Source organism: Scyliorhinus torazame, unplaced genomic scaffold (assembly GCF_047496885.1).
Source record: "Scyliorhinus torazame isolate Kashiwa2021f unplaced genomic scaffold, sScyTor2.1 scaffold_694, whole genome shotgun sequence".
In the NCBI taxonomy this organism is placed as follows: Eukaryota; Metazoa; Chordata; class Chondrichthyes; order Carcharhiniformes; family Scyliorhinidae; genus Scyliorhinus; species Scyliorhinus torazame.
This window is the reverse complement of record NW_027308421.1, coordinates 43,886-68,768: the sequence shown is the minus strand read 5'-3', so window position 1 is coordinate 68,768 and position 24,883 is coordinate 43,886. Positions and strand designations below refer to the sequence as shown.

Genomic DNA, 24,883 nt, shown 5'->3' with positions numbered 1-24,883 from the left:
GACTTGCATCCCGTCGATCACCACTGGACCTGGGCATGTTGGCGAGGATGGCAAAACTCACTGCCTGGGCAACCTGATAGGAATGGTCCACATCGAATTTGATCTATTTGTGCCACCCCGGAATTTAGGGCCAGCATGACGGCATGAATGCACCTGTGAGATGCCGGTTAGGTCCCCACTCAGCGCCTAGAGGGATCCCGTGGCGTCAACGTTCAGGGCGACCATCACCTTGACGGCCACCAGGAGCAGGTATCCTCTTACATTCCCCCGTGTTGCTGTCGGCATCCTGACTTGGGAGACGTGTTGCACTGTCCACCTACTCAGCCAGCGTCTTCGACGGCACGACCGGTCTGCCATGTCCTCGAACGACAAGCGCTGTGAAACACTCGAGGTCTCATGCGTTGCCTTATTCCCACCTCTTGCTCGGCCTGTTGGGCGGTCAGCTCCCCATTCTCACCGGCTGCCTCCTGTTGCACTGGGACAGGATCCAATGTAGCAGGGTCCATCTCCAACATCCCGAACATCTCCAGCTCGTACTGCCTCAGTGCATCCCCCAGGCTAGCAGAAAACAGGATGAATACCACCATTCCTCGTTGCTTTCCGAAGTCCATTGACTGCTGGGGGTGAAAGCCAGATATGTTAGCATTGTCCGTACCCACGTGCCCGACCAGGCCCTACATCGTGGCCGCAGGCTGCACTGCGCCTCCCTTCCCCATCCGCAAAACCACCCCAGGCGTTCCCCCTGGCACACTTCCCTCCATGCCCCTTATCCAGTCGGTGCCCAGCACCATGGGGACCTCTGGCACTGTCACCCGCCTCTGCTGCCGGCGGTACCCATGCCAGTGGTACGCACCGATCCTGTGCCCTCCTGCAGGGGCTATTGCAGCCGCTGCCATTGGTGGGCCACGTGCTACTCCGCCGTCGAGTGGCAGTTAGTTGGGGAGGGAAGTTGGTGTAGTGGAGGGTTGGGGGTGAAATATGGAGGCGGTGTGGTGCGGGAACCCATATGCCCGGTGCCATTGCACGGCCATGTGCCATTGATGGCGGTCAGTGAGGTGGGCAGCAAGATGGCGGTCTTGCAGGCTGCGGCAATAGAGGCCATCGATTGATGAACGTGGGTACGCCGGGCGGGGGTGGTGGTGGTATCAGGCCATCCGTTGTTCACCCCCGTCACTTCGCGCTGCACCGCAGACTTGAAGATGCCCCCCCGCCCCCCCCCCCCGCACCCCCACCCCCGCAGCGGAGTAGGTCGCTGCTGTTGACGCACTGGAGCATAGCATTCTGGTGGGCGCCCGGCACCAGCCGGGAGTTTCGCTTCACGACAGATTCTCCACCCAATCGCGTTTCCAGACATCGCCGTCGGCCCACGGAGAATGCCGTCCGTCATGGTTTTGTGTCCCCTGCCCTTGTGGCTTCAATTGCTTATTTATGCCTCTCGCCTTATTTCGCGCTTCTCGCCAGCCATTTACGATCCTAGTTCTACAAGGCTTCCAAATTACCCCAGCCTTTCTGCAATAGGTACGTTACACCCATTTCCATCAGCCTGTGTGCTGAATGAGATTTCCTCTTTATTCGCATGTAAACAATGATTCTATTATCCATTCCCACCGACAAGGGCGACCTTAAACAAAGTACTGGCTATTCCTCAGAATTCTTGGAGTCCCAATTTAATTCAATGCCACACCCTTCTGAATCTGCTTTCAAATTATTTTCATTTGTGTTGTGAAGCTGCTGCTTTTGAACCAGGTACAATGAGTTCGTGGACACCTATTTCCTTAATGTTAAAAATATTACTTTTCATGCCCCTCTTAGATTACAAACCCATTCCTAACCTACGCTTCAATTTGACATGCCATCACTTGAAGCCACTTGAAGCTGTTTCCTTCAAAACCCTCTTCACATTAGGGATGTACAACGAAAATGCGGGAGTAACCAGTGACACTGATGTCCTGTGAAGTAACGTGAAAAAACAAAATCCACACAGATTTCCTCCTGCTCCCCTCCTGGCCACCTTGCCAGATACCATGCATGTTCCTCCATCTGATCACATTTGTATCCGCCTTTCCTCTGCGAAACTATTGATGGCTGCACCGTCTTCCAGCTAACACCCAGGCTTCCGAATTATTTTTTTGTAACCCCTCGGTCCACTCTGATAAGATATCACGAATGGAATGACTCCCGCAAAAAACAGAAACGCGTCTCAGGCCAGCGGATTGGACAGCAATCGGCGCTGTGGCTTAGTCGGTTAAAGCGCCTGTCTAATAAACAGGCGATTCTGAGTTCAAGTCTCAGCAGTGCCTTTAGACGTTTCGTCGATGCACGGTTTTAGATCAAAACAGCGAGCTGAAAAACGAATGTTGGAAAATAGAAAATCATGGGAAAACCTGTTTGATGAAAGCATAAAATCATGGCAAAATCTGTAGTACCAACTTTTTAAAAAAGTGCCCTGTGCTCCATCACATGTTTGTCAAATCTTCCCCAGCATCCATTTATCGGTGACCTTATTTTAGGGCAGGACGATATCACAGTCACAGCATAACATTGTGGCTTCACAGCGCCAGAGACCCAGATTCGATTCGCTGCTGGGTCACTGTCTGTGCGGTGTCTGCACGTTCTCCCCGTGTCTGCGTAGGTTCCCTCCCACAGTCCAAAGACGTGCAGACACCGCAACGGTGGTTTGGCCATCCTAAATTGCCCTTCGTGCCCAAAAAAGGTGAGGAGGGGTGATTGGGTTACGGGGATAAGGTGAAAGTGAGGGCTTAAGTGGGTCGGTGCAGACTCGATGGGCGGAATGGCCACCTTCTGCACTGTATGTTCGATGTTCTAACATTCGCTCCCTGGTGCGATCTCAGTTGCTGTCACTGCAACGGCAGGGGCAAACAGCGATCTCCTTTGGCAGACATCATCAAGCTGAACTCGGAGATTCTCAACTCGGCTGCGTTGCTTTTGAATGCTTCATTCCACCCATTCTGGGGCCATTAACACGCATGCGTTGGTATTTCAATTAGTGTGACTTTTGTTAATATTTGTATTGGAATTTTAATGATTTCTTGTACAAAGTTTACAGAAACCGAACAATAAGAGGAATAACCGCTCCAACACTCTCTCCCCACATCAATGTAAACTAATCCCTCAATATGCCCCTCATCCCCACCCAATTTCCCCCCACCCCAACTGGTTATTATTGATTTCCCATGTTATATTACATGTTTTTAGAGTTTGAATTTGTTTACATGTGACAGTACAATAAGAAAAGAGGAGAAGGAAACCATACATGCAAAAGTACCCAGATAACATCGACCATCTCCCAGCCCTCCTTCTGCAAGTACACTGGCTTTGTTCGTCCACCGGTTTTATTTACATTATTCCATCTGGGCCGGAGTGAGTGGTGGTACGGTAGGAAAGTGGATAACACTCTTTGATCACAACTCCAGGGTCGCAGGTTCGATTCCTAGGCTTGGATTACTGGCTGTGTGGAGTTTGCACGTTATCCCCGTGTGTGCGTGGGTTTGCTCTGGGTGCTCTGGCTTCCTCCCACAAATCCAGAAGGACGTGCTGTTACGTGAATTGGACGTTCTTAATTCTCTCTCTGTGTACTCGAACAGGCGCCGGAATGTGGCGACTAGGGGCTTTTCACAGTAACGTCATTGTAGTGTTAATGTAAGCCAACTTGTGAAAATAAAGATTATTATTATTAGGTGGAGTTCGCCCTGTTCAGGTCAGGGCTTCGCTCCAGAGCCTCTATGTTATTTCCACCCGTAATCCTTCCCCATTTTGTTCTGTGTGTCTTCCAGCTGGCGGCGCGTCTCCCCTAAAGGTTGCCCATACAAGTCCCCGCACGTCCCCCACCTAAGTCGCCTGTGTCCAACAGTTCCTCTAACATTGAGATAGTGGAGGAAGTTTTTGATTTGTAAGTGTTTCAGTTCATTCCCGTTGGGCAGTTGCAAACTTTCCATCAGTTCCACTAACGTCGCTAGTGTGTCGTCTGTGTAGATGTCCCTAACTGTCATTGTCCCTCTGTCCTGTCTCCATCTGTTTAATGTGGCATTCATCGTGACTGGCACGAACCGTGGTTGCTGCAGATGGAGGCCACGGTAGAACGGAGTGCTGTCTCAGTTGGTTCAATGTCCAGAGTGTGGTATTACTACTGTGCTTGCTGAGTGTTTGGCTGGCGGAGAAAGCAGTGTTGTTCTTGTGAGTGCTCGGAGGAACGTATCCATGCAGGAACTCTCCTCCATCCTCACCCATTATATTTATGGCCCCTTCGCCCATCCCCTCATTCTCCCTGCTGTGGCAGCACTGGTAGTGTTGTTGGTTTCGGAAGGCCAGGCATCCCATATTTCATTTTCTGTAGAGGACCCTTTTGGGGATCCTTGGATTCCCCCCCTCAACCCCCCCTCCCCCCCCACCCCACATATTTGGGGTTGTTGCCACGGTTGGAGGCAGGAAACTTCTTGCTATCGAATCCATCCGGTCCCTGCGCCTTTTCCCTTGAATGGCATTAATGCTCTCCATTACTTCGCTCTGATCAAATGGTGCTTCCAGCCTCCGCCTCCTAGTTTCGCCCGCGACTGGCATGTCCAGACCATGACGGAATTGCTTCATACCCGAGTTCCCTTCGGAGCGTTCAGAGGTGCACAGTGCCCGGTAGAAGGTTTCAACTGCTTTCCCCCTCGATCACAGTGCTTATTAGCTACCACCTTGAGCAAGGTTTTGGCGAAGTGACCTAATGGACTTGAATTCCAGACAAAAAACCCAAAGTCCGGACCAGTTCCGGGTCTCTACTCTGCATAATCTGTTCTGGGCACTGGTTGCCTGATTTTAAAAAGACCGGACGAATGCACAGATGCGAACAGACATACTGAAAATTCAGGATGACAACAGCCGATTCGGAAGCTGATGAAGAAAAACTGCCTGGACACGCAAGACTCTTGGAAGAAAAGGGATAATTTTTCCTATTTAGAAATGACAGCTGCCTGATTGTGAACATCGAGAGAACAATTTCCACAGGATGGTCACGTCCACTATGTTGCTCCACTTGCCATGAATGATCTGGATTGGAGGAATCCCTCGTTCGCCGCTTTTCCATCATGAGCCCACGTGTCTGCATGGTCATGGTAACTTTCCTCCATTTAATCCAGGGAACCAGTGTTCAATAAATCCATCATTAGCCCAAATTAGTTTAAATTAACTCGCAGCGAGCAATTCAATGGACCCATTTCCAAACAGTGTTTTAAAATTATTAAATTTCGTTATACCTATTCCAGGTTTTGAATTCCCCAGTCACTCCAACTTTTTACTTTTCCAAACAAAGCTACTGCTGTTAATGCTACAAATTGAAAATAAAACATATATGCTGAAGTTACTTGTCAATTCTGGTAGAAACTTTGGAGAGACAAACAGAGGTAATGCTTCAAGTTCACGACCCTTCGTTAGAAATGAGAATGTATAGATTATTTATAGTTATGTGAAGAAAGGAGAAAGTAAGGGGTTATGATTAACATTGAGTTCAACAGTTAGAGTGTAACATACTTTCTCATTTGTTCTTTTGTGTACGATTAATTCAATACCTAATGAAATTCGCAATAGGTCGTCAATCCTTTTAGAACTCTGTTGCTTTACCTTCCACTTAATTTAGGAGTAATGTTTATCCTGCCTTGGAAAAGTGCAATCTCCCCGAGCACTACTTCCGACCTGATATCCATATCTGGGTTTGATTATATCGTCGGTAAGCTCACCCCTCTGTTGATATAAGTCCAATGGTTTCATTTCATGATTTTCATTAATGAATGAAATGACTACGCCATCTTCCATATGACTGCTCGGTCTGGTTCACCGTCACTCACTTGTTTGGCTGATTTGTACGCATTATTGACAGAAGCTGAAAAGTAAATATTTCACCGAAAGAAATGTAGCTCTGGTTGTATAAATAACATCACCTGGCATTGTGTATTAAAGGCTCATATTAGCACGCAAACCCCTTTATTTAGTCTTGTGAAAGTAACAACGTTTGGTTCTCTCATTTTAAGTTATCAATCAAGAGGGCAGCACGGTGGCGCAGTGGTTAGCATTGCTGCCTCACGGCGCCGCGGTCCCAGGTTCGATCCCGTCTCTGGATCACTTTCCGTCTGAAATTTGAACATCCCCCCCCCCCCCCCCCCCGTGTTTCCGAGGATTTCGCCCCCACAACCCAAAGATGTGCAGGGTAGGTGAATTGGCCACGCTAAATTGCCCCTCCATTAGAAACAATGTATTGGGTACTCTAAATTAAAAATAAAGTTGGAAATCAAGATACTCAACTCATCCAAAATTAATTTACGGGCCAGCATTCATTGCCCAACCAGAACAACCCGCCATTTCGGAGGGCATTTAAGAGGCATTACAATTTACCTGCATCTGGATTTACATGACGGCCAGACAAGGTAATGATGGTAGATTTCGTTCAAGGGCATTCGTGAACCAGATGGGATTTTACGGCAATTGACAATGGTTTCATGATCATTGTTAACTCCAACCTTTATTGGATTCAAATTTCACCATGTGCTGTACCAGGATCCAATCTCCAGGTCTCTTTCTGGGTCTGTGGATTATTAATCCAGTGACGATACAACTACGCCACCACGCCACTGCCTTCCCAAACACCGGCTGTACCATGATGTGATTCTTCTGCGCAATGCATTCACGGTTATACACATTTTAATGAGCACTAGCGGCCTTATAAGACTAGAATTTCACAAAAGTTTGAATCCCAGAGACAAAGAATGAAGACAAAAAGGAAAACGGGCTTTTTGCTGTTTTGTTTTTAATCTTTTAATCAGTGAAACAGCTCTGAAAGAGACACTTGGCGTTTGGTTATTAATGATCACAGTAAAGTAAAGGACATCACTGAAACAGCATCAAATTTCGTAACGGAACTGATGGCTGTGAGTGAATAGAACCATTGCTACTAGAATACAGTTCCTATTTTAAAACTTATTTATTGTGATCAGAATTAAACAAGAGAGTGTCATCACCAGATGTGTTCTGTCAAAACAGAACATTAATTATCTGCTGTAACCTGATTTATTTATGTAAATGAACAATGTTGTAATCTTAGTATCCCCGTGGAATTTCCATGGGGTATAAATAAAGGCTGTGAAAATATATTGACGTAAAGTTCGACAGATCATAGTTTGCAGCACGAAGGAGCAGAGCACTTCACACACGAAATGCATTATCCAATTGATAATGTGATGAAAATATATTACACTACTCTTGCTGTTATTGGTGTTCCTGGTAAGTGGTCATAAATGCGAGGCTATTTAAATCTGTATGTGTGCTGGTCTTTGGTTTACTCTCTTACTGATGGTGTTGCATCCTGATGTTGTGCTTACCGTAAAACAGTTACCCAATCAATGATATTGTTTTACTGAAGCAAATATGTGTTGTTTAAATTACTCGCCAAATATGGGCTTTGCTAAGTCTGCCAAGACCATTGCCCATCGGTAATTGGTCATGGGAAGGTGGTGGCGAGCTGCCTCTTGAACCGCAAACGTCCATGCAGTGTAGGTACGCACACAGGGCTCTTAGCGAGGGAGTTCCAGGATATTAACCCAGAGACAGTGAAGGAAAGACGATATAATTCTAAGGCAGAATGGTGAGCGACTCGAGGGGCAATATGCAGATGGCGGTGTTCCCATGTATTTTCTGCTCTCGTCCATCCAGCTGGAACTGGCCGTGAGTTTTGAAAGTGCTGTCTAAGAAGCTGTGGTTAGTTATTACAGTCCACCAGTCCAAGGTACACACTCCTGTTTTTTGCGTCGGTGTTGAATGGATTCCATCCTGTGGAAGGGATAGCAATCAAGCCAGTGCTGTGTACTGGATTGTGTCGGAGGTTTTGAGGATTGTTGGAATTGCACTCATCCAGGCAAGAGGAGAGCCTTCCATTCTACCCTTGACTTGTGCCTTCCAGATTATGGACACGGTTTGGTAGGTCAGGAGGTGAGGTACTCGCCACGATTCCTACCTTCTGACCTGCTCTTGTAATCATGGCATTTATATGGCTATTCCAGGTAATATTCCAGCCAATGGTACCCCCCCCCCCCCCAGGATGCTGATAGTGGGAGTTTCAATGACGACAATGCCATTCAATGAAGGTAATGCAGTTGATGTAGTATACATGGATTTCAGCAAAGCATGTGTCAAGGTCACACATGGGAACTTATAAAGAAGGCAAATTCACATTGGATACAGGAGAACATGATAAGGTGGATTAAAAGTTGGCTGAACTGTAGGAAACAGAGGGCGATGACAGACGGCTGTTTTCGTGACTGGAAGCCAGTGCCCAGTAGTGTACCACAGGGATCTGCGCTGTGTCCCCAATTATTTGTCATTTATATAAATGACTTAGTTGACTATGTGGGGGGTAGGATCATTAAGTTTGCAGATGACACAAAGATAGGCAGGGTGGTTAACAGTGAGGTTGAGAGTGTTAGGTTACAAGAAGATATAGATGGGATGGTCAAATGGGCAGAAACGTGTCAGACGGAATTTAATCCTGAAAAGTGTCATCTGTTACACTTTGGAAGGAGCAGTTTGACAAGGAAATATTCAATGAATGGCACCACGTTGAGAGGTCCCGAGGAACAAAGAGACTTTGGCGTATTGGTAAATAGATCTTTGAAGGTAGGATAATAGGGTGGTGGAAAAGAATTATGATACACTTGTCTTTATCAGTCGTGGCATAGATTACAAAAGCAAGGTAGTTATGTTGGAGTAATATAGAACATTGGCGATACCACAGCTGGAGTACTGTGTGCAGTTCGGGTCGCCACATTGAAGGAAGTATGTGATTGCAATGAAGCGGGTACAGGGCTGTTTCACCAGGATGATGCCTGGAATGGAACTTTAAGTTTTTAAAAATGTTTTTATTGTTTTTGTTATACAGAGCACAGTATAAGTACATACAAGATAGGACTTCTGCAGGGGTGGGAGGGGGACCTGGGTGGTGCCCCTGGTGTTATTTACATTTCTTTTTGTTAAATAGATTTAGAGTACCCAATTCATTTTTTCAAATTAAGGGGCAATTTAGTGTGGTCAATCCACCTACCCTGCACATCTTTAGGTTGTGGGGGGCGAAACCCACGCAACCACGGGGAGAATGTGCAAACTCCACACGGACAGTGACCCAGAGCTGGGATCGAACCTGGGACCTGGTTCTACTCCGTTGTTGCCCACCCTCCACTACTGTGGACATTGGCTTGAATAAGGCTGTCTCGTACCCGACAAGTCTGGGGAAAGACCAGAACATGTGGGCCTGGTTGGCCCGGCCTCCTTGGCATCGTTCGCACCTGTCCTCCACCTCTGGGAAGAACCTACTCATTCGGGCTCTGGCCAAGTTGACTCTATGTACCACTTTTTGTTGCGTTAGATTAAGTCTTGCGCATGTGGAGGTGGAGTTAACCCTGTGAAGTGCTTCGCTCCAGAGTCTCTACCCTGTTTTTAGCGTTTCAATTTGTTTACATGTGACAGTACAATAAGAAAAAGGAAGAAGGTAGCCATACATGCAAAAGTACCCAGATAACATCGACCATCTTCCAGCCCTCCTTCTGCAAGCACATTGGCTTGGTTCGTCCACCGGTTCTATTTACATAATTCCATCTGGGATGGAGTGAGTGGTGGTACGGTAGGAAAGTGGATAGCACTCTTTGATCACAACTCCAGGGTCGCAGGATCGATTCCCAGGCTTGGATCACTGGCTGTGTGGAGTTTGCACGTTATCCCCGTGTGTGCGTGGGTTTGCTCTGAGTGCTCCGGTTTCCTCCCACAAATCCCGAAGGACGTGCTGTTACGTGAATTGGACGTTCTTAATTCTCTCTCTGTGTACTCGAACAGGCGCCGGAATGTGGTGACTAGGGGCTTTTCACAGTAACGTCATTGTAGTGTTAATGTAAGCCAACTTGTGAAAATAAAGATTATTATTATTATGTGGAGTTCGCCCTGTTCAGGTCAGGGCTTCGCTCCAGAGCCTCTATGCTATTTCCACCCGTAGTTCTTCCTCCCATTTTGTTCTGTGTGTCTTCCAGCTGGCGGCGCGTCTCCCCTAAAGGTTGCCCATACAGGTCCCCGGACGTCCCCCACCTAAGTCGCCTGTGTCCAACAGTTCCTCTAACATTGAGATAGTGGAGGAAGTTTTTGATTTGTAAGTGTTTCAGTTCATTCCCGTTGGGCAGTTGCAAACTTTCCATCAGTTCCACTAACGTCGCTAGTGTGTCGTCTGTGTAAATGTCCCGAACTGTCATTGTCCCTCTGTCCTGTCTCCATCTGTTTAATGTGGCATTCATCGTGACTGGCACGAACCGTGGTTGCTGCAGATGGAGGCCACGGTAGAACGGAGTGCTGTCTCAGTTGGTTCAATGTCCAGAGTGTGGTATTACTACTGTGCTTGCTGAGTGTTTGGCTGGCGGAGAAAGCAGTGTTGTTCTTGTGAGGGCTCGGAGGAACGTATCCATGCAGGAACTCTCCTCCATCCTCACCCATTATATTTATGGCCCCTTCGCCCATCCCCTCACTCTCCCTGCTGTGGCAGCACTGGTAGTGTTGTTGGTTTCGGAAGGCCAGGCATCCCATATTTTATTTTCTGTAGAGGACCCTTTTGGGGATCCTTGGATTCTTCCCCCCCCCCCCCCCCCCAACACATATCACACGAACGTTATGATAAATTTATCAACCGTATCAACTGTGCTGAAGAGGGACTTTGCGATGTCGATCGGTATGGAACTGATCAGGAAGAGTGACACGCCCAACACGTTTATCTTGATCATCTGCAACCTCCCGCCAAGGAGAGTGGGAGTACGTCCTTCCTCTGCAGGTCCTTTTTTACTTCTTCTACCAGGCTAGTCAGGTACGGTGCGTGGATTTGTGCCCAGTCATGGGCAATTTGGATCCCAGGTAGCGGAATTTGCTTTGGGCTTGCTTGTACGGCAGCCCTTCCTGCTCTGCCCATCTCTCTTTCGGATATACCGGGAATATTTCTCTTGCTCAGGTTGCGTTTGTAGTGGGAGAAGGCTTCAAACGCTTTCAGGAGCTTCGTCACCCCTTCCATGCTCTTTTGCGGGTCTGAGACCTAGAGGAACAGACCATCCGCATAGAGTAACCATCTGTTCCGTCTCCGAATCCCCTTCCAATTTTTTGCCATTCTGATGGACGATCGCCAGCGGCTCAATTGCCAGGGCGAATAAATGTGGGGAGAGCGGACATCCCTGCCCATATGCCCTTTGCTGCTGGAAGTATTGAGAGCTGGTGGTGCGGTATGTACGTTCGCCATGAGGCTGTGCACGGGAGTTTCTCCCAGGAGATGAACCCTGTTCCAAATCCAACCGAATACAGTACTATGTGCTCCTTGCACTCGACTCTGTCGAATGCCTTTTCTGCATCCAGGAAAATGATCACTTCTGGTGTTCTCTCCCTAGATGGGGTCAATATCAAGTTCAGAAGGCGTCTGATTTTCGTTGTTCGTTGCCTGTTCTTGACAAAACCCGTCAGGCTGTCACCTAACACCTCTGGTACGCAGTTCTCCATTCGCATGGCCAGGACTTTTGCCATTATTTTCGCGTCCATATTGAGCTGCAAGATGCGTCTGTCAGATTCACATTTGCTGTGGACATTGTCTTTCTTAGGTATCAGCGAGATTGTGGTTGGTGCCACGGTTGGAGGCAGGAAACTTCTTGCTATCGAGTCTGTTAACTTCTCCCACAAATGAGCTGCAGTGCTGCCGCACATTTGTTGTGGAAGACGGCTGGGAATCCATCCGGTCCCTGCGCCTTTTCCCTTGAATGGCGTTAATGCTCTCCATTACTTCTCCCTGATCAAATGGTGCTTCCAGCCTCTGCCTCCTAGTTTCGCCCACGACTGGCATGTCCAGACCATGACGGAATTGCTTCATACCCGAGTTCCCTTCGGAGCGTTCAGAGGTGCACAGTGCCCGGTAGAAGGTTCAACTGCTTTCCCACTCGATCACAATGCTTATTAGCTACCACCTTGAGCACTGATCACCCTGCATAATCTGTTCTGGGCACTGGTTGCCTGATTTTAAAAAGACCGGACGAATGCACAGATGCGAACAGACATACTGAAAATTCAGGAAGACAACAGCCGATTCGGAAGCTGATGAAGAAAAACTGCCTGGACACGCAAGACTCTTGGACGAAAAGGGATAATTTTTCCTATTTAGAAATTACAGCTGCCTGATTGTGAACATCAAGAGAACAATTTCCACAGGATGGTCACGTCCACTATGTTGCTCCACTTGCCATGAATTATCTGGATTGGCGGAATCCCTCGTTTGCCGCTTTTGCATCATGAGCCCACGTGTCTGCATGGTCATGGTAACTTTCCTCCATTTTACCCAGGGAAGCAATTTTCAATAAATCCATGATTAGCCCAAATTAGCAATTCCCTATTTCGGGAATAGGTCTACCCTATTTCGAACCTCGTGTTTCCTCTCATTTCCCCCTTGTCACGTCCAGTTTGGCATCGGCCCTGTCCATCAGTCGTCCGTTCATGTTACTACAGTTCCCTCTGCCTAAAATGTCTGCGTCCAGTAATTCTTCTAGTAGTGACTGTCGTGGCGGCATGGATATGTCCTTGTTTCCTTCTATCGGAAGTTTTTAAGCTGCAGGTACCTGTATTCGCTGCCGCCAGCTAGTTGAAATCTTTCAATTAGTTCATCCAGTGTTGTGACCCTGCCGTTGGTCGAAACGTCATTCTACCTTTTAAAGGAGACGTCTGTGAGTACCGGCCTAAACCTATGGCTGTTGCAGGTGAGGGTCTTATCGTGCATTTTTCTTGGGCCAAACTGTTGTCGTAACTGGCTCCACGACTGGAGTGTTGCCACCATCACCAAGTTTGAGTACTTCTTGGATGGGGATGGGACTGCCGCCATGGCGAGGGTCCGGAGGGAGGACCCCTTGCGGGAATCCTCCACCGTGCGCATTCATTCGGCTTCTGGTTCCTTTATCTATCCCATTACTCTTTCTGCTGTCACTGCCCAGTGGTAGTACTGCAGGTTTGGGAGAGCTAGTCCCCCTGGATTTCGTTTGCTGTAGGACCTTCGTGGCGATCCTTGCATTCTTCCTCCCCTCCACTCCCCCCCCCCCCCCCCCACACACACATGAACGCCATAATTAGTTAGTTCTTGTTGGGGGTCGCGACAGGCGTCCCGGCGATAGCTATCCTGCTCGTCACGTGACCTCCCTCCCTTAAGTTACTGTCCTGCTTTTCCACGCCAGCGCCTTGAAGTTCCTACCCGTCCCATACCCGTCTTATCCTGTGTTTTTCTTGAGTGTCACTCTGCTTTCCCTCTGTCGCTACCCTTGTTGTCCTGAACGAGGCCACAATCTCCTGCATAAAGCGGTTTCCTAGGTGGTGGCTTGATGTTGGTAGTACAGGTTGTGTTAGGGTTAGAGGTTCATCTCTGTCCCCCCCATGGCAGCCCATTGCCGCATTTCTGATTGTTCCAGTGGGCTCCTCATCGCTTCGCTTGTTGTCGTTGCTCCAGCCCGCATTCCGTGAAGAACTTGTCTGCCTCTGCCGGGGCTGTAAAGAAATGTTCCTTGCCCTGGTATGTGACCCAGAGCTTGTCTGGGTACAGCATACCAAAACGTACGCCGTTCTTGTACAGCGCACCCTTTGCCCTGTTCAATTCGGAAAGACGCTTGGCCAGGCAAGCCCCAATGTCCTGGAAATTCTACTTCTGTGTCCTTCACAGCTGCAGTTCTTGGACTGCCTGGCCCAGCGCAGGACTCTCCCGGTCTTGGCAGGGTGTAATTTCGCTATCACCGCCCTTGGTTGGTCCCTGGCTTTCGGCTTTGGTCCCAGCGACCAGCGTGATCTGTCTATTTCTGGTGGGTGAGGAAGGGTCTACCTGCCCATCAGGTTGCCCAGCATTTGGACCACACAGTTTGAGGGGTCCCTACATTCGATCCCCTCTGCTCGGCCCAGGATTCACAAGTTTTGTCACCCCGACCGGTTATCTTGGCCCTCTACCTTTCATTTGTCACGTCCAGCCTCGTCACCTCTTTTTCAGGGCATCGATCCAGTCACTCTGGTCCGTCGCGGCCCTTTCCAGTTCTATGATCGTCGCTCCTTGGGCCTCCAGTCTCTTTTCAGCTATGTCCAGGGCGAGCTGCATGCGTCTCTGGGCTTCGGCTACTGCACCCTTCACCGCTGCCTGGGTATCCACTTTCGTTTATTGTTTTTGTTCCTTTAGTGTTTCCGAGAAGAACCTCATCCAGTTACCCCTCCCCCCAGCCCCCCCCCCCCCCCACCCCGAGGGGGGGCTTTGTGTGCGACTGGTCTGCCCTTCTCATTCCGGTGGATCTTGGGCTTCGTCGCCTCAAGCACTGATTGGCTCGTCCGTTTGTTTCTGCTCCAGGCTCCTTCCACTCCTGGTCTCTGCTCGGACCCTGGACTGTCTTTTTCCAGGTATTTTCCCTTTCTCTCTGACAACCCCTCCCTCCCCCCCCCCCCCCCCACCCCCACCCCCGCCGTCCTCACCTGTTTAACTCAGGTTGGGCGAAGGAGTTTTTTTTTGTGGCGAATCTCCGATGAAAAGTGGCTATTTTGCTGGTGCGCGGGGGGGGGGGGGGGGGGGGGGGGGGAGAGCCACTTGATGTGCAACTGCTCAGTACATCGCCGTTGCCGGAAGTCCAGACCCTGAAGTTACCAAGACAGTTTGGATCGGCTTGGGTTGTTTTCGCTGGAGCAGAGAAGACTGAGGGGCGATCTGATCGAGGTGTATATGACTGTGCGGGGAACGGACAGGGTAGATGGGCAACAAAGAACAAAGAACAAAGAGAAATACAGCACAGGAACAGGCCCTTCGGCCCTCCAAGCCTGCGCCGATCATGCTGCCCGTCTAAACTAAAATCTTCTACACTTCCGGGGTCCGTATCCCTCTATTCCCATCCTATTCATGTTTTTGTCAAGATACCCCTTAAACGTCACTATCGTCCCTGCTTCCACCACCTCCTCCGGCAGCGAGTTCCAGGTACCCACTACCCTCTGTGTAAAAAGACTTGCCTCATACATCTCCTCTAAACCTTGCCCCTCGCACTTAAATCTATGCCCCCTAGTGACTGACCCCTCTACCCTGGGAAAAAGTCTCTGACTATCCACTCTGTCTATGCCCCTCATAATTTTGTAGACCTCTATCAGGTCACCCCTCAACCTCCTTCGTTCCAGTGAGAACAAACCAAGTTTATTCAACCTCTCCTCATAGCTAATGTCCTCCATACCAGGCAACATTCTGGTAAATCTCTTCTGCACCCTCTCTAAAGCCTCCACATCCTTCTGGTAGTGTGGCGACCAGAATTGAACACTATACTCCAAGTGTGGCCTAACTAAGGTTCTATACAGCTGCAACATGACTTGCCAATTCTTATACTCAATGCCCCGGCCAATGAAGGCAAGCATGCCGTATGCCTTCTTGACTACCTACTCCACCTGTGTTGTCCCTTTCAGTGACCTGTGGACCTGTACTCCTAGATCTCTTTGACTGTAAATGCTCTTGAGGGTTCTACCATTCACTGTATATTCCCTACCTGTATTAGACCTTCCAAAATGCATTACCTCACATTTGTCCGGATTAAACTCCATCTGCCATCTCTCCGCCCAAGTCTCCAAACAATCTAAATCCTGCTGTATCCTCTGACAGTCCTCATCCCTATCCGCAATTCCACCAACCTTTGCGTCGTCTGCAAACTTACTAATCAGACCAGTTACATTTTCCTCCAAATCGTTTATATGCTTTTCTTAATTTTACTGAAAGCGGTTTTGTTGCCAGTTTAGATGAGCCAAGATGAGAAAATAGCCACCTTCCAAAATTCTTTCTTTTGTTCTAGTTTCAAGTCCATTGCTCTACTTTCCCACTGTTCAAACTACCACACCAACTCCTATTCAACTTCATTACTCATCTGGAACTCAACTGGAACTGTAGAATTCCTTATTTCTTTCAATCTTTCTTTACCCTCATAAAACTAAAATATTAGTAATCTGATCACTGTCGCCGTACTTATCAACCTTCTCAAACTCATTTAAACTTGCTGGTGACCTTCACTATGGGCCTTGGCTTTTGAGATTCTCAATTAAAAACGCTCAACAACTTCAATCCAAAGTTTCTTACTTTTTGCCGTTGCTGAATATTGCTCATGGTGTCTGGTTGAAACTCCAGCTTGTCTGTTCGACAGAACTTCCAGTACAGGATTGTGATGATGACGACCACCACAAATACTGGCACGATCACTGCCACAATGATCCACAGGTTCTTATTTTCATCTGTCGGGGAAGAGGTGGCAATGATCTCCACCGGTTGTGCCAGTGCAACTGAAGTGCCGGTTCCGAGGGGACTGAAGTTCAAGGTGAGGGGCGGGAGTTTCAGGCGGCATTTGAGGAAAAACGTTTTTAACCAGGCGGTGGTGACGGTCTGTAACGTACTTCCGAGGAGGGTGGTAGAGAATGTTGCCTCGTATCCTTTAAAAAGCACCTGGATGAGCACTTGGCAGGTATTAACATTTGACGTTATGGGTCAAGTGCTCGCAAATGGGTTTGGATTGGCAGATGAGGTGCCTTTCATGCGGCGGTGCAGACCCGATGGGCCGAAGGGCTTTTTCAGAACTGTATTTTTCTGTGATTCTGCGAATGTCAAGGAGCGAAGATTAGATCATTTCCTGTTGCAGATGGTCACTGTCTGGCACATCTGTGACGTAAATTTTACTTGTTACTTGTCAGCCAAATTCTGCTTATTGTTCAGGTCTTGTTGCATTTGGACAGGGGCTGCTTCAGTATTTGAGTGGTCAGGAATTATTGTGAAATATACCTGGGCTCATAAGCACCTCTCTTTGCAGTTTGAAGCTATTACATTTCCTGCGGCAGCTTGTACGGTGTATTCAGAACTCAGTGCAGCCTAATCTCCCAGGAAGGGTCTAAGTTGGAGTATCTCTAAGTGTATATTTATATTGAACAAAGATCACCAACTTCGTTGCAATACATAATCTCAGTATAATGCATTACTGGAAATAAGTATCTGTTGAAATGTGCTTAGCGTTAGTTCCAACAAGCATGGAATACCTGACCCTCGTGGTCATATTTCTTCATGGAGTTCCTGTCACGATAGGGTGTTGTTGAATGTGGGTGACTAACTGTAGTGAAGGAGCTTGTTATATTACGAAAATCTTCAGTGACTCAATTCCGTGGCGCTGCCTACGTTTTTATAGCTGTTATAGATTGCAAAGGAGATGGACAGTTGTGTTTTTTCGTTATGGTTTAATTAAGTTAAGTTTGTTTTTCAGACGAACTGCTGCAATAAAGACGGGTTTTATCTACCTGCAGAGAGCGAAGCATCTGAATAGCGTTGCTATTGTACTCAAAATATCTGTGTGTTAGTTACACCAAATATTAATACTTCATGTTTTAGTGCCGATTATCATACCCGTCCCAACAGGCTCTTGAGAATCTGTGGGCCAAGTGTTATCTTACATCATATGACATAGGATTAATATTGGGCTTTGCCTATTTATATTCCCAAATCATTTGTTTCTTTTATCGATTCATATGCTGTGCCATTCACTGAAAAGCACATTACTCTGTGGTCAATTTCTTTTGAGAACATAGAGGTGAGTTGGACCTTGAAAGTTCGTAGTCCATGTGGTGCAGACACACGTTCAGTGACATGAGGAACATGGGAAAAACACGAGGGCTGCCTGCTCCATTACAAAAATGGGAATTAAACATTGAGGTCCAAAACGGGCTGAACTCTGATAGAAGGCGTTCATTCCTGGGGAGGGTCGCATCCCCTGCTACAGAATGGTCCTGAGATGATCTGTGTGCAGGGGATAGCTCAGATTATAGGAGAAAGGGGTTCCACACTCAAGAGTATATGGTGCTGGAAGGGGCTTCTTATCCATGGGAACCAATTCCAGTTATGGAACAGAAGGAGTGGATTGGCCAATATCATGTGACTTTTATATATCGGACGGAATATAGTATAGGGTGGGTGGGGGGGGGCAATTTCACAGAGTTAAAATTGTCCATCAGGTTTAAACAGATTTCCAGCCTCATTAAAATCTTTCAGTCGATAACTGCCCTCTTGTGTGCGCTGGTGTGCACTCCCCTTATCTAAACTCATCTTACCCAAATATGAGTGGGTAGGAGGTGAATTCAAGCCAGGGTTCTGATTTTGAACATTTTGACCTCGTACGCAAACCAAACATCTTTTAATATTAATGTTTCACCCATTCTGTCACAGTGAATGTTTTATCTGTCAGTTCTATTCACTTGCCCATTGTCTGCCTTACAGTTAATTTGGTTGCGATTGTGATCCTGTCCCAGGGGAAATGTGGTCTCTCCACATGCACTACTCGCTACTTAGTGGCCATGGCAACGGCAGATCTACTGTTCATTACTACTGAAGTTATAATGTGGCGGATCATTTATTATTATTTCCCGGGATCTTTTCTTCTCATCACACATGCGTGCAGTGTTATCAATGTCCTGCGTCGTGCAACGACAGAGTGTTCGGTCTGGTTTACTGTTACTTTCACTTTTGATAGATTTGTGGCTATTTGTTGTCAGAAGCTAAAAACAAAATTTTGCACCGAGAAAACTGCGACTTTGGTTCTCGCAACAACCTGCGGACTGCTCTGTGTAAAGGACATTCCGTACTACTTTGCACAGGAGCCTGGAGAGATAATCAACAACGTACCATGGTTCTGTTATATAAAGCCAAGCTATTACACGGAACCAGCATGGGTAGTATATGATTGGTTTGATAATGTTTTAACCCCACTGCTCCCATTCACTTTTATTCTATTGCTCAACACTCTGACAGTGAGACACATCTTAGTTAGTAACCGGGTCCGTCAGGGACTGAGGGCCCAGAGTAAAGGAGAAAATCACAGTGATCCAGAGATGGAGAGCAGAAGAAAGTCTGTGATTTTACTCTTCACTATATCCGGCAGTTTCATTCTTCTGTGGTTGGTACACGTCGTAGATTTCTTATATTATAACATTACAGGAGCAAATACCCGGGACTACAGCAAGGCTGAATTCATATTTCAGAGAGTCGGATTTATGCTGCGGAATTTAAGCTGCTGCACAAACACATTTATTTATGGAGCCACTCAATCCAAGTTCAGAGAACAGCTCAAGCAGGCTGTAAAATATCCAGTTACTGTTATTATTCAAATAATCCATAAGCATACTAACTGAGACCAGGCCTGAGCTAAATTGCATTATTACCTGTTTATTAATGTAATATTTATCCCAGACTCCCAATAGGATCACAAAAGAAAGTACATATGCAGCAAGAGGTAACCGCTGGAGGTTTGGATGAAAAGGGTGCAGGGCGACTGCCATAGTGACCACAAAATTACAGGAAGATAAAGTACAGTCACCATCAGTCCTTCACTGCAACTCGTTCAATTCTCTTTGCCTCACATCCGGTTCTTGCGAAAACAACATTCAATCTGTTTAGTAATCTTCCCGTGACCGTTAATTATCACTCAATTTATTGCTGGCAACACATTCGGAGTCATGACACTTACCATTCCCTGTTGCCAATAATTCCCGTCTCTCCTTCTACAAATCAGATGGTGGAAATGGCTATGCGGTTTCACCCCTGGGGAAGCATCAGTGAAACACTCCAGGTCGAGCCTCTGACCGCACCAGTGTCTCAGTCTGACGTCTGATCGGATGGATATGACTGGGTGCCTTGGCTGCTCCCAAGTGAGCTATATTGTTAGTTATTTTCGCTCCTCGGATTCCGACTCTCTCCTCATCACGACTACCTTCAAGAAATCAAACATTGACCTCTCCGTTCATGCAAAATTATTCCCGATATCCGAACTAATTATCCAGGCGAACTCTTTGACCTTGTTGTTGCCTCTAAAATCTGTTCCCATTTTCCCAGAACTCAATATGAAATCCACCGTATCGGCGTCCTAGGTCTGCCACCGTAACACAGAGCTTATCACATCCGTGTGTGCGTGGGTTTCCTCCGGTTGCTCCGGTTTCCTCCCACAGTCCAAAGATGTGCGGGTTAGGTGGATTGGCCATGATAATTGCCCTTAGTGTCCAAAATTGCCCTTAGTGTTGGGTGGGGTTACTGGGTTATGGGGATAGGGCGGAGGTGTTGACCTTGGGTAGGGTGCTCTTTCCAAGAGCCGGTGCAGACTCGATGGGCCGAATGGCCTCCTTCTGCACTGTAAATTCTATGATAATCTATGATAATCTATGAAACTCACTAATAACATTCTATTATCTGCTTTTTTGGTTGGTTGTCACATTTTGCTGTACATTTGTGTGAAGTGTCATGAGATTTGTGGTGGGGAAGGCAGTATATAAAGATATTTTCTGCTGTTGTCCTTCGTCAGTCTTCCTTTCTCAAACACACACCTCAACGGTCACCCCTGAACCAACAATTGGTCTGAAATATATCCCAAATCCAGCTGTACCCCTAATGCTGAAGAAGAATCATAACAAAAAAAACAATGTTTTAACATGAAGGCTAACCATAACCTGAAATGCAAACTCCACCCTAATCATATTCATCACAATGTGTGGGGATAGGTGGGAGGGGGTTGGGAGAGGTGTGGGGAGACATGGCCATACTTTCATAATCACAGAATCACAGAATACTACAGTGCAGAAGAGGCCTTTCGGCCCATCGAGTCTGCGCCGACTGATGAAAAGCACTGATCGACCCACGTAAACCCATTTTCCAGACCTGGCCCATAGCCTTGAATGTTATTGTGTGCCAAGTACACATCCAGATACTTTTTAAAGGATATGAGGCATGCCGCAAGTTCCACCCTCCCAGGCAGTGCATTTCAGACTGTCACCATTCTCTGGATTAAAATATATTTCCTCAAACCCCTGCTAAACCTCCCATCCCTCACTTTGAACATGTCTCCCCTCGTAACGGCCCCTTCCTAAAGGGTACAACTGCTCCCAATCCACTCTGTCTGTGCCCTTCATAACCGTACATCTAAATCAGGTCACCCCTGTGCTCCAGCGAAAATAACCCAATCAAATCAAAACCTCTCTTTACAACTTAACTGTTCCACCCCAGGCAACATTCTGGTGAATCCTATTTGCACCCCTCCAGTGAAATTACACCCATCCTATAATGTGGCGACCAGAATTGCACATAATACTCCAGCTGTGGCCTCACCAAAGCTCTGAACAGCTCCATTATGATCTCCCGCTTTTGTAATCAATGCCCCGATTGCTAAAATCACGTTTCCCATATCCCTTTCCCACCACTCTGTTAACATGCACTTCTGCCTTCAGGAGATCTATGGAAATAATATGCCAAGGTCCCTTTGTTCTTCGGAACTTACCAGTGTCAGACCTTTCTTGGTACACATCCTTGTTTAATTACGCCTTCCAAAGTGTATAATGAAAATGAAAATCGCTTATTGTCACGAGTAGGCTTCAATGAAGTTACCGTGAAAAGCCCCCAGTCGCCACATTCCGGCGCCTGTTCGGGGAGGCTGGCACGGGAATTGAACCGTGCTGCTGGCCTGCCTTGGTCTGCTTTAAAAGCCAGCGATTTAGCCCAGTGAGCTAAACCATCCCCTTTTCAGGGATAAATACCATCTGCCATTTATCCACCTATTTGACCGTCCGTCTATTTCTACCTGTAACAGAAGACACTCAATCTCACTGTTAAGCATCCGGCCAAACTTTGTGTCATCCGTAAACTTAAGTATCCGACCTGCCGCATAATCATCTATATCATCTATACAAATGATAAACAATAGGGGGCACAACACGGATCCCTGTGGTATGCCACTGGCCACTGGCCTCCAGACACTAAAGCAGTCTCCTGTGTTCCGTCGCTAAGCCAATTATGAATCCACCTTATCAAATTATTCTGCATCCCATGTGCATTTTCCTTCTTAATAAGTCTCCCATGTGGGACACGGTCAACGTCTTTGCTGAAATACATGTTAACTACATCAACTGCACTGCCCTCATCTTAACACTTGGTTACATGCTCACAAAAATCAATCACATTTACATAGAACATACAGTGCAGAAGTATGCCATTCGGCCCATCGAGTCTGCACCGACCCACTTAAGCCCTCACTTCCACCCTATCCCCGTAACTCAATACCCCCCCCCTAACCTTTTTGGTCACTAAGGGCAATTTATCATGGCCAATCCACCTAACCTGCACGCATTTGGACTGTGGGAGGAAACCGGGGCACCCGGAGGAAACCAGACACGGGGAGAACGTGCAGACTCCGCACAGACAGTGACCCAGTGGGGAATCGAACCTGGGACACTGGCGCTGTGAAACCACAGTGCTATCCACTTGTGCCACCGTGCATGCCCCACATTTGTTCGGCATGACCTCCCTCTGACAAAGCAAAGTTGACTATCCCTGATCAAACCTTGCCTCTCCATGTGGAGATAGATTCTCTCCTTCAGAACATACTCCAGTATTATCCCAACCACTGACGTGAGACTCGCTGACCTGTAGTTCCCTGGCCTGTCTCTACAATTTTGCAGAAATGTTGGGACCACGTGAGCTGTTCTCCAGTCCTCTGCCACCTTCCCCCTGGCCAGAGAAGAATTAAAAATTTGGGTCAGGGCTCCGGCAACCTCCCCCCTGCGCCTCCCACAGCAGCCTATGACAGAATTGAGCTAAACAGCCTGGGAGAAAATTTAACCGGACGTGTGGATTTGTCCACTTTTATGCCCGCCAATATCTCCCTGTCACTCCCTGTGACAATTTGCTCAAGACTTTCACAATCTCTCTCTCCGAATTCCATTCTCTTGGGCGAAACATACGTGAAATATTCATTCAACATGCGATCGATGTCCTCTGGCACTACCCACAGATATCCTCCTTGGTCATTAATTGACACTACACTTTCCCTGGTTACGCACTCCCATTTAAATGCTTACAGAATATTTTGGAATTTTTCTTACCGTTAACAGCAAGAGCATTCTGATATCCCCTCTTTGCTCTCCTCAAAGATCCATCCTGCACTTTCTGTACTCCACTAATTCCTCTGCAGACCTGTTCCCCTTATACTTGTTAAAAGCCTCTCATTTCTTTCTTATCGTATCCTGAATGTCTCTGGTCATCCATGATTTTCTGGGTTTGTTACACCTCCCTGTTACCTCAGAGGGAACATATTGGGCCTTCAGCCGCCCCGTTTCATTTTTAAAAGCCCCCACTGCTCGTCTGTAGGTTTCCCCACAAGTAACTCTTTCCAGTCGACCTTGGCAAGATCCTGCCTTACTTTGCTAAAATCTACTCTTCCCCCATTCCGAAGCCTTTTTTGGCAACTTGTCAATTATTTTGTCCATAACAAATTTAAATTGAACCATGTTGTGTTCGCTATCACTGAAATGCTCCCCTATCTGGGTTGAAGTATCCGGTCAATTTATGTGTCATCTGCAAACTTACTGATCCTATTCCCCGTCTAGTCATCTATGTCTTTTATATAAATGATAAACTATAGGGGACACAGGACGGATCCCTGTGGTACGTCAGTGGTCACAGGTTTCTTCCCGATAATTAGGTACGACGCTGCACCATCCCTTGTTGGACCCTCTACACATTGAGCTAATGTTCTGCGCTTTGACCCTCCTTGCTGATCAACAGAGCCAGCCGTGCTGCCACTGCTCTGAACGCTGCTGTTATTGTTTACCCCGATAGGCCACCCTGTCCCCCGAACATTATCCAAAGCTGTATACTTTTTAGAGAGAGGACAGCCACGGAGATACTTGAAATGTCTGCCTGCCCTTTGGAGCGGCCACCCATCTGTCTTCCCGCACCTTGGGTGTGACCACGTCTCTATAACTCCTATCTATGACGCTTTCCGCCATCTGCATGCTCTTAAGCGCATCCAATTGTTGCTCCAACCGAACCACGTGGAATGTGAGGAGCTGCAATTGGGTACACATCCTGAGACGTAGACATCTGGAACATTGGAAGCGCAACAGAACTCCCACATGTCACAGTTAGAACACTGCCCACACTGACAGACATTTCTAGCACTATTTTTTTCATTACGTCAAAATACGTAGTCATTAAATTTAGTACAAATTAATTAGTTACATTAAAATAAATACTTACTACATTTAAGTTCAAATTAGTTGTATGGTCCCTTGTGCTATATTTATCCGATAAATACTAAATGCTAAATTCACTAACCTCCTCGTTACTCCGCTACTTGGTTAATTACTCTAGTTTTTCACATTTACAACAAATTACCAACCAGCCAATCAGGTCACTGCTTTATTGTGACATCACTTTTCAGGTAATTAATTTATACTTACTGTTCCATAAGACCATAAGACACAGGAACAGAATTGGGCCACTCGGCCCATCGTGTCTGCTCCGCCATTCAATTGTGCCTGATATTCTTCTCATCCCCATTCTCCTGCCTTCTCCCCAGAATCCCTGATCCCTTTATTAATCAAGAACCTATCTATTTCTGTCTTTAAGGCACGCAGTGATCTTGCCTCCACAGCCTTTTGCACCAAAAAGTTCCACAGATTCACCACCCTTTGGCTGAAGAAATTCCTGCTCGTCTGATTTAAAGGAGCGTCCCTTTAGACTAAGATTGTGGCCTCTGGTTCTGGTTTTGCGACAAGTGGACACATCCTCTCCACATCCACGCTATCCAGGCCTCGCAGCATCCTGTAAGTTTCAATAAGATCCCCCCTCATCCTTCTAAACTCCAACGTGTACAGACCCAGAGTCCTCAACCGTTCCTCATATGACAAACTCTTCATTCCAGGGATCATTCTTGTGAATCCCCTCTAGACCCTTTCCAAGGCCAGCACATCCTCCCTTAGATACGAGGCCCCAAACTGCTCACAA

At 47.2% G+C, this 24,883-nt stretch overlaps 1 protein-coding gene and 1 non-coding gene across 2 annotated transcripts; both read left to right on the top strand.

Moving 5' to 3' along the window:
- The first annotated feature begins 1,373 nt into the window (after positions 1-1,373).
- On the top strand, positions 1,374-19,245 carry LOC140406597 (probable G-protein coupled receptor 139). The gene is made up of 3 exons (XM_072494598.1): positions 1,374-1,518; positions 5,268-5,405; positions 18,335-19,245. Exons 1-3 carry the CDS (start codon positions 1,374-1,376, stop codon positions 19,243-19,245), a joined length of 1,194 nt encoding a protein of 397 aa, XP_072350699.1.
- trnai-aau (transfer RNA isoleucine (anticodon AAU)) lies at positions 2,227-2,300 on the top strand. Its single transcript has one exon. It is a non-coding gene; the product is annotated as a tRNA-Ile (tRNA).
- Positions 19,246-24,883: the final 5,638 nt, after the last annotated feature.

Bases quoted from the DNA above. Each gene is read 5' to 3' on its own strand.
- LOC140406597 (XM_072494598.1), top strand. From the start codon at position 1,374: ATGCCGTCCGTCATGGTTTTGTGTCCCCTGCCCTTGTGGCTTCAATTG. The intron at 1,519-5,267 runs GTACGTTACACC...TACCTATTCCAG, and splicing joins CCCCAGCCTTTCTGCAATAG to GTTTTGAATTCCCCAGTCAC. The intron at 5,406-18,334 runs GTAATGCTTCAA...TCTGCCTTACAG, and splicing joins CTTTGGAGAGACAAACAGAG to TTAATTTGGTTGCGATTGTG.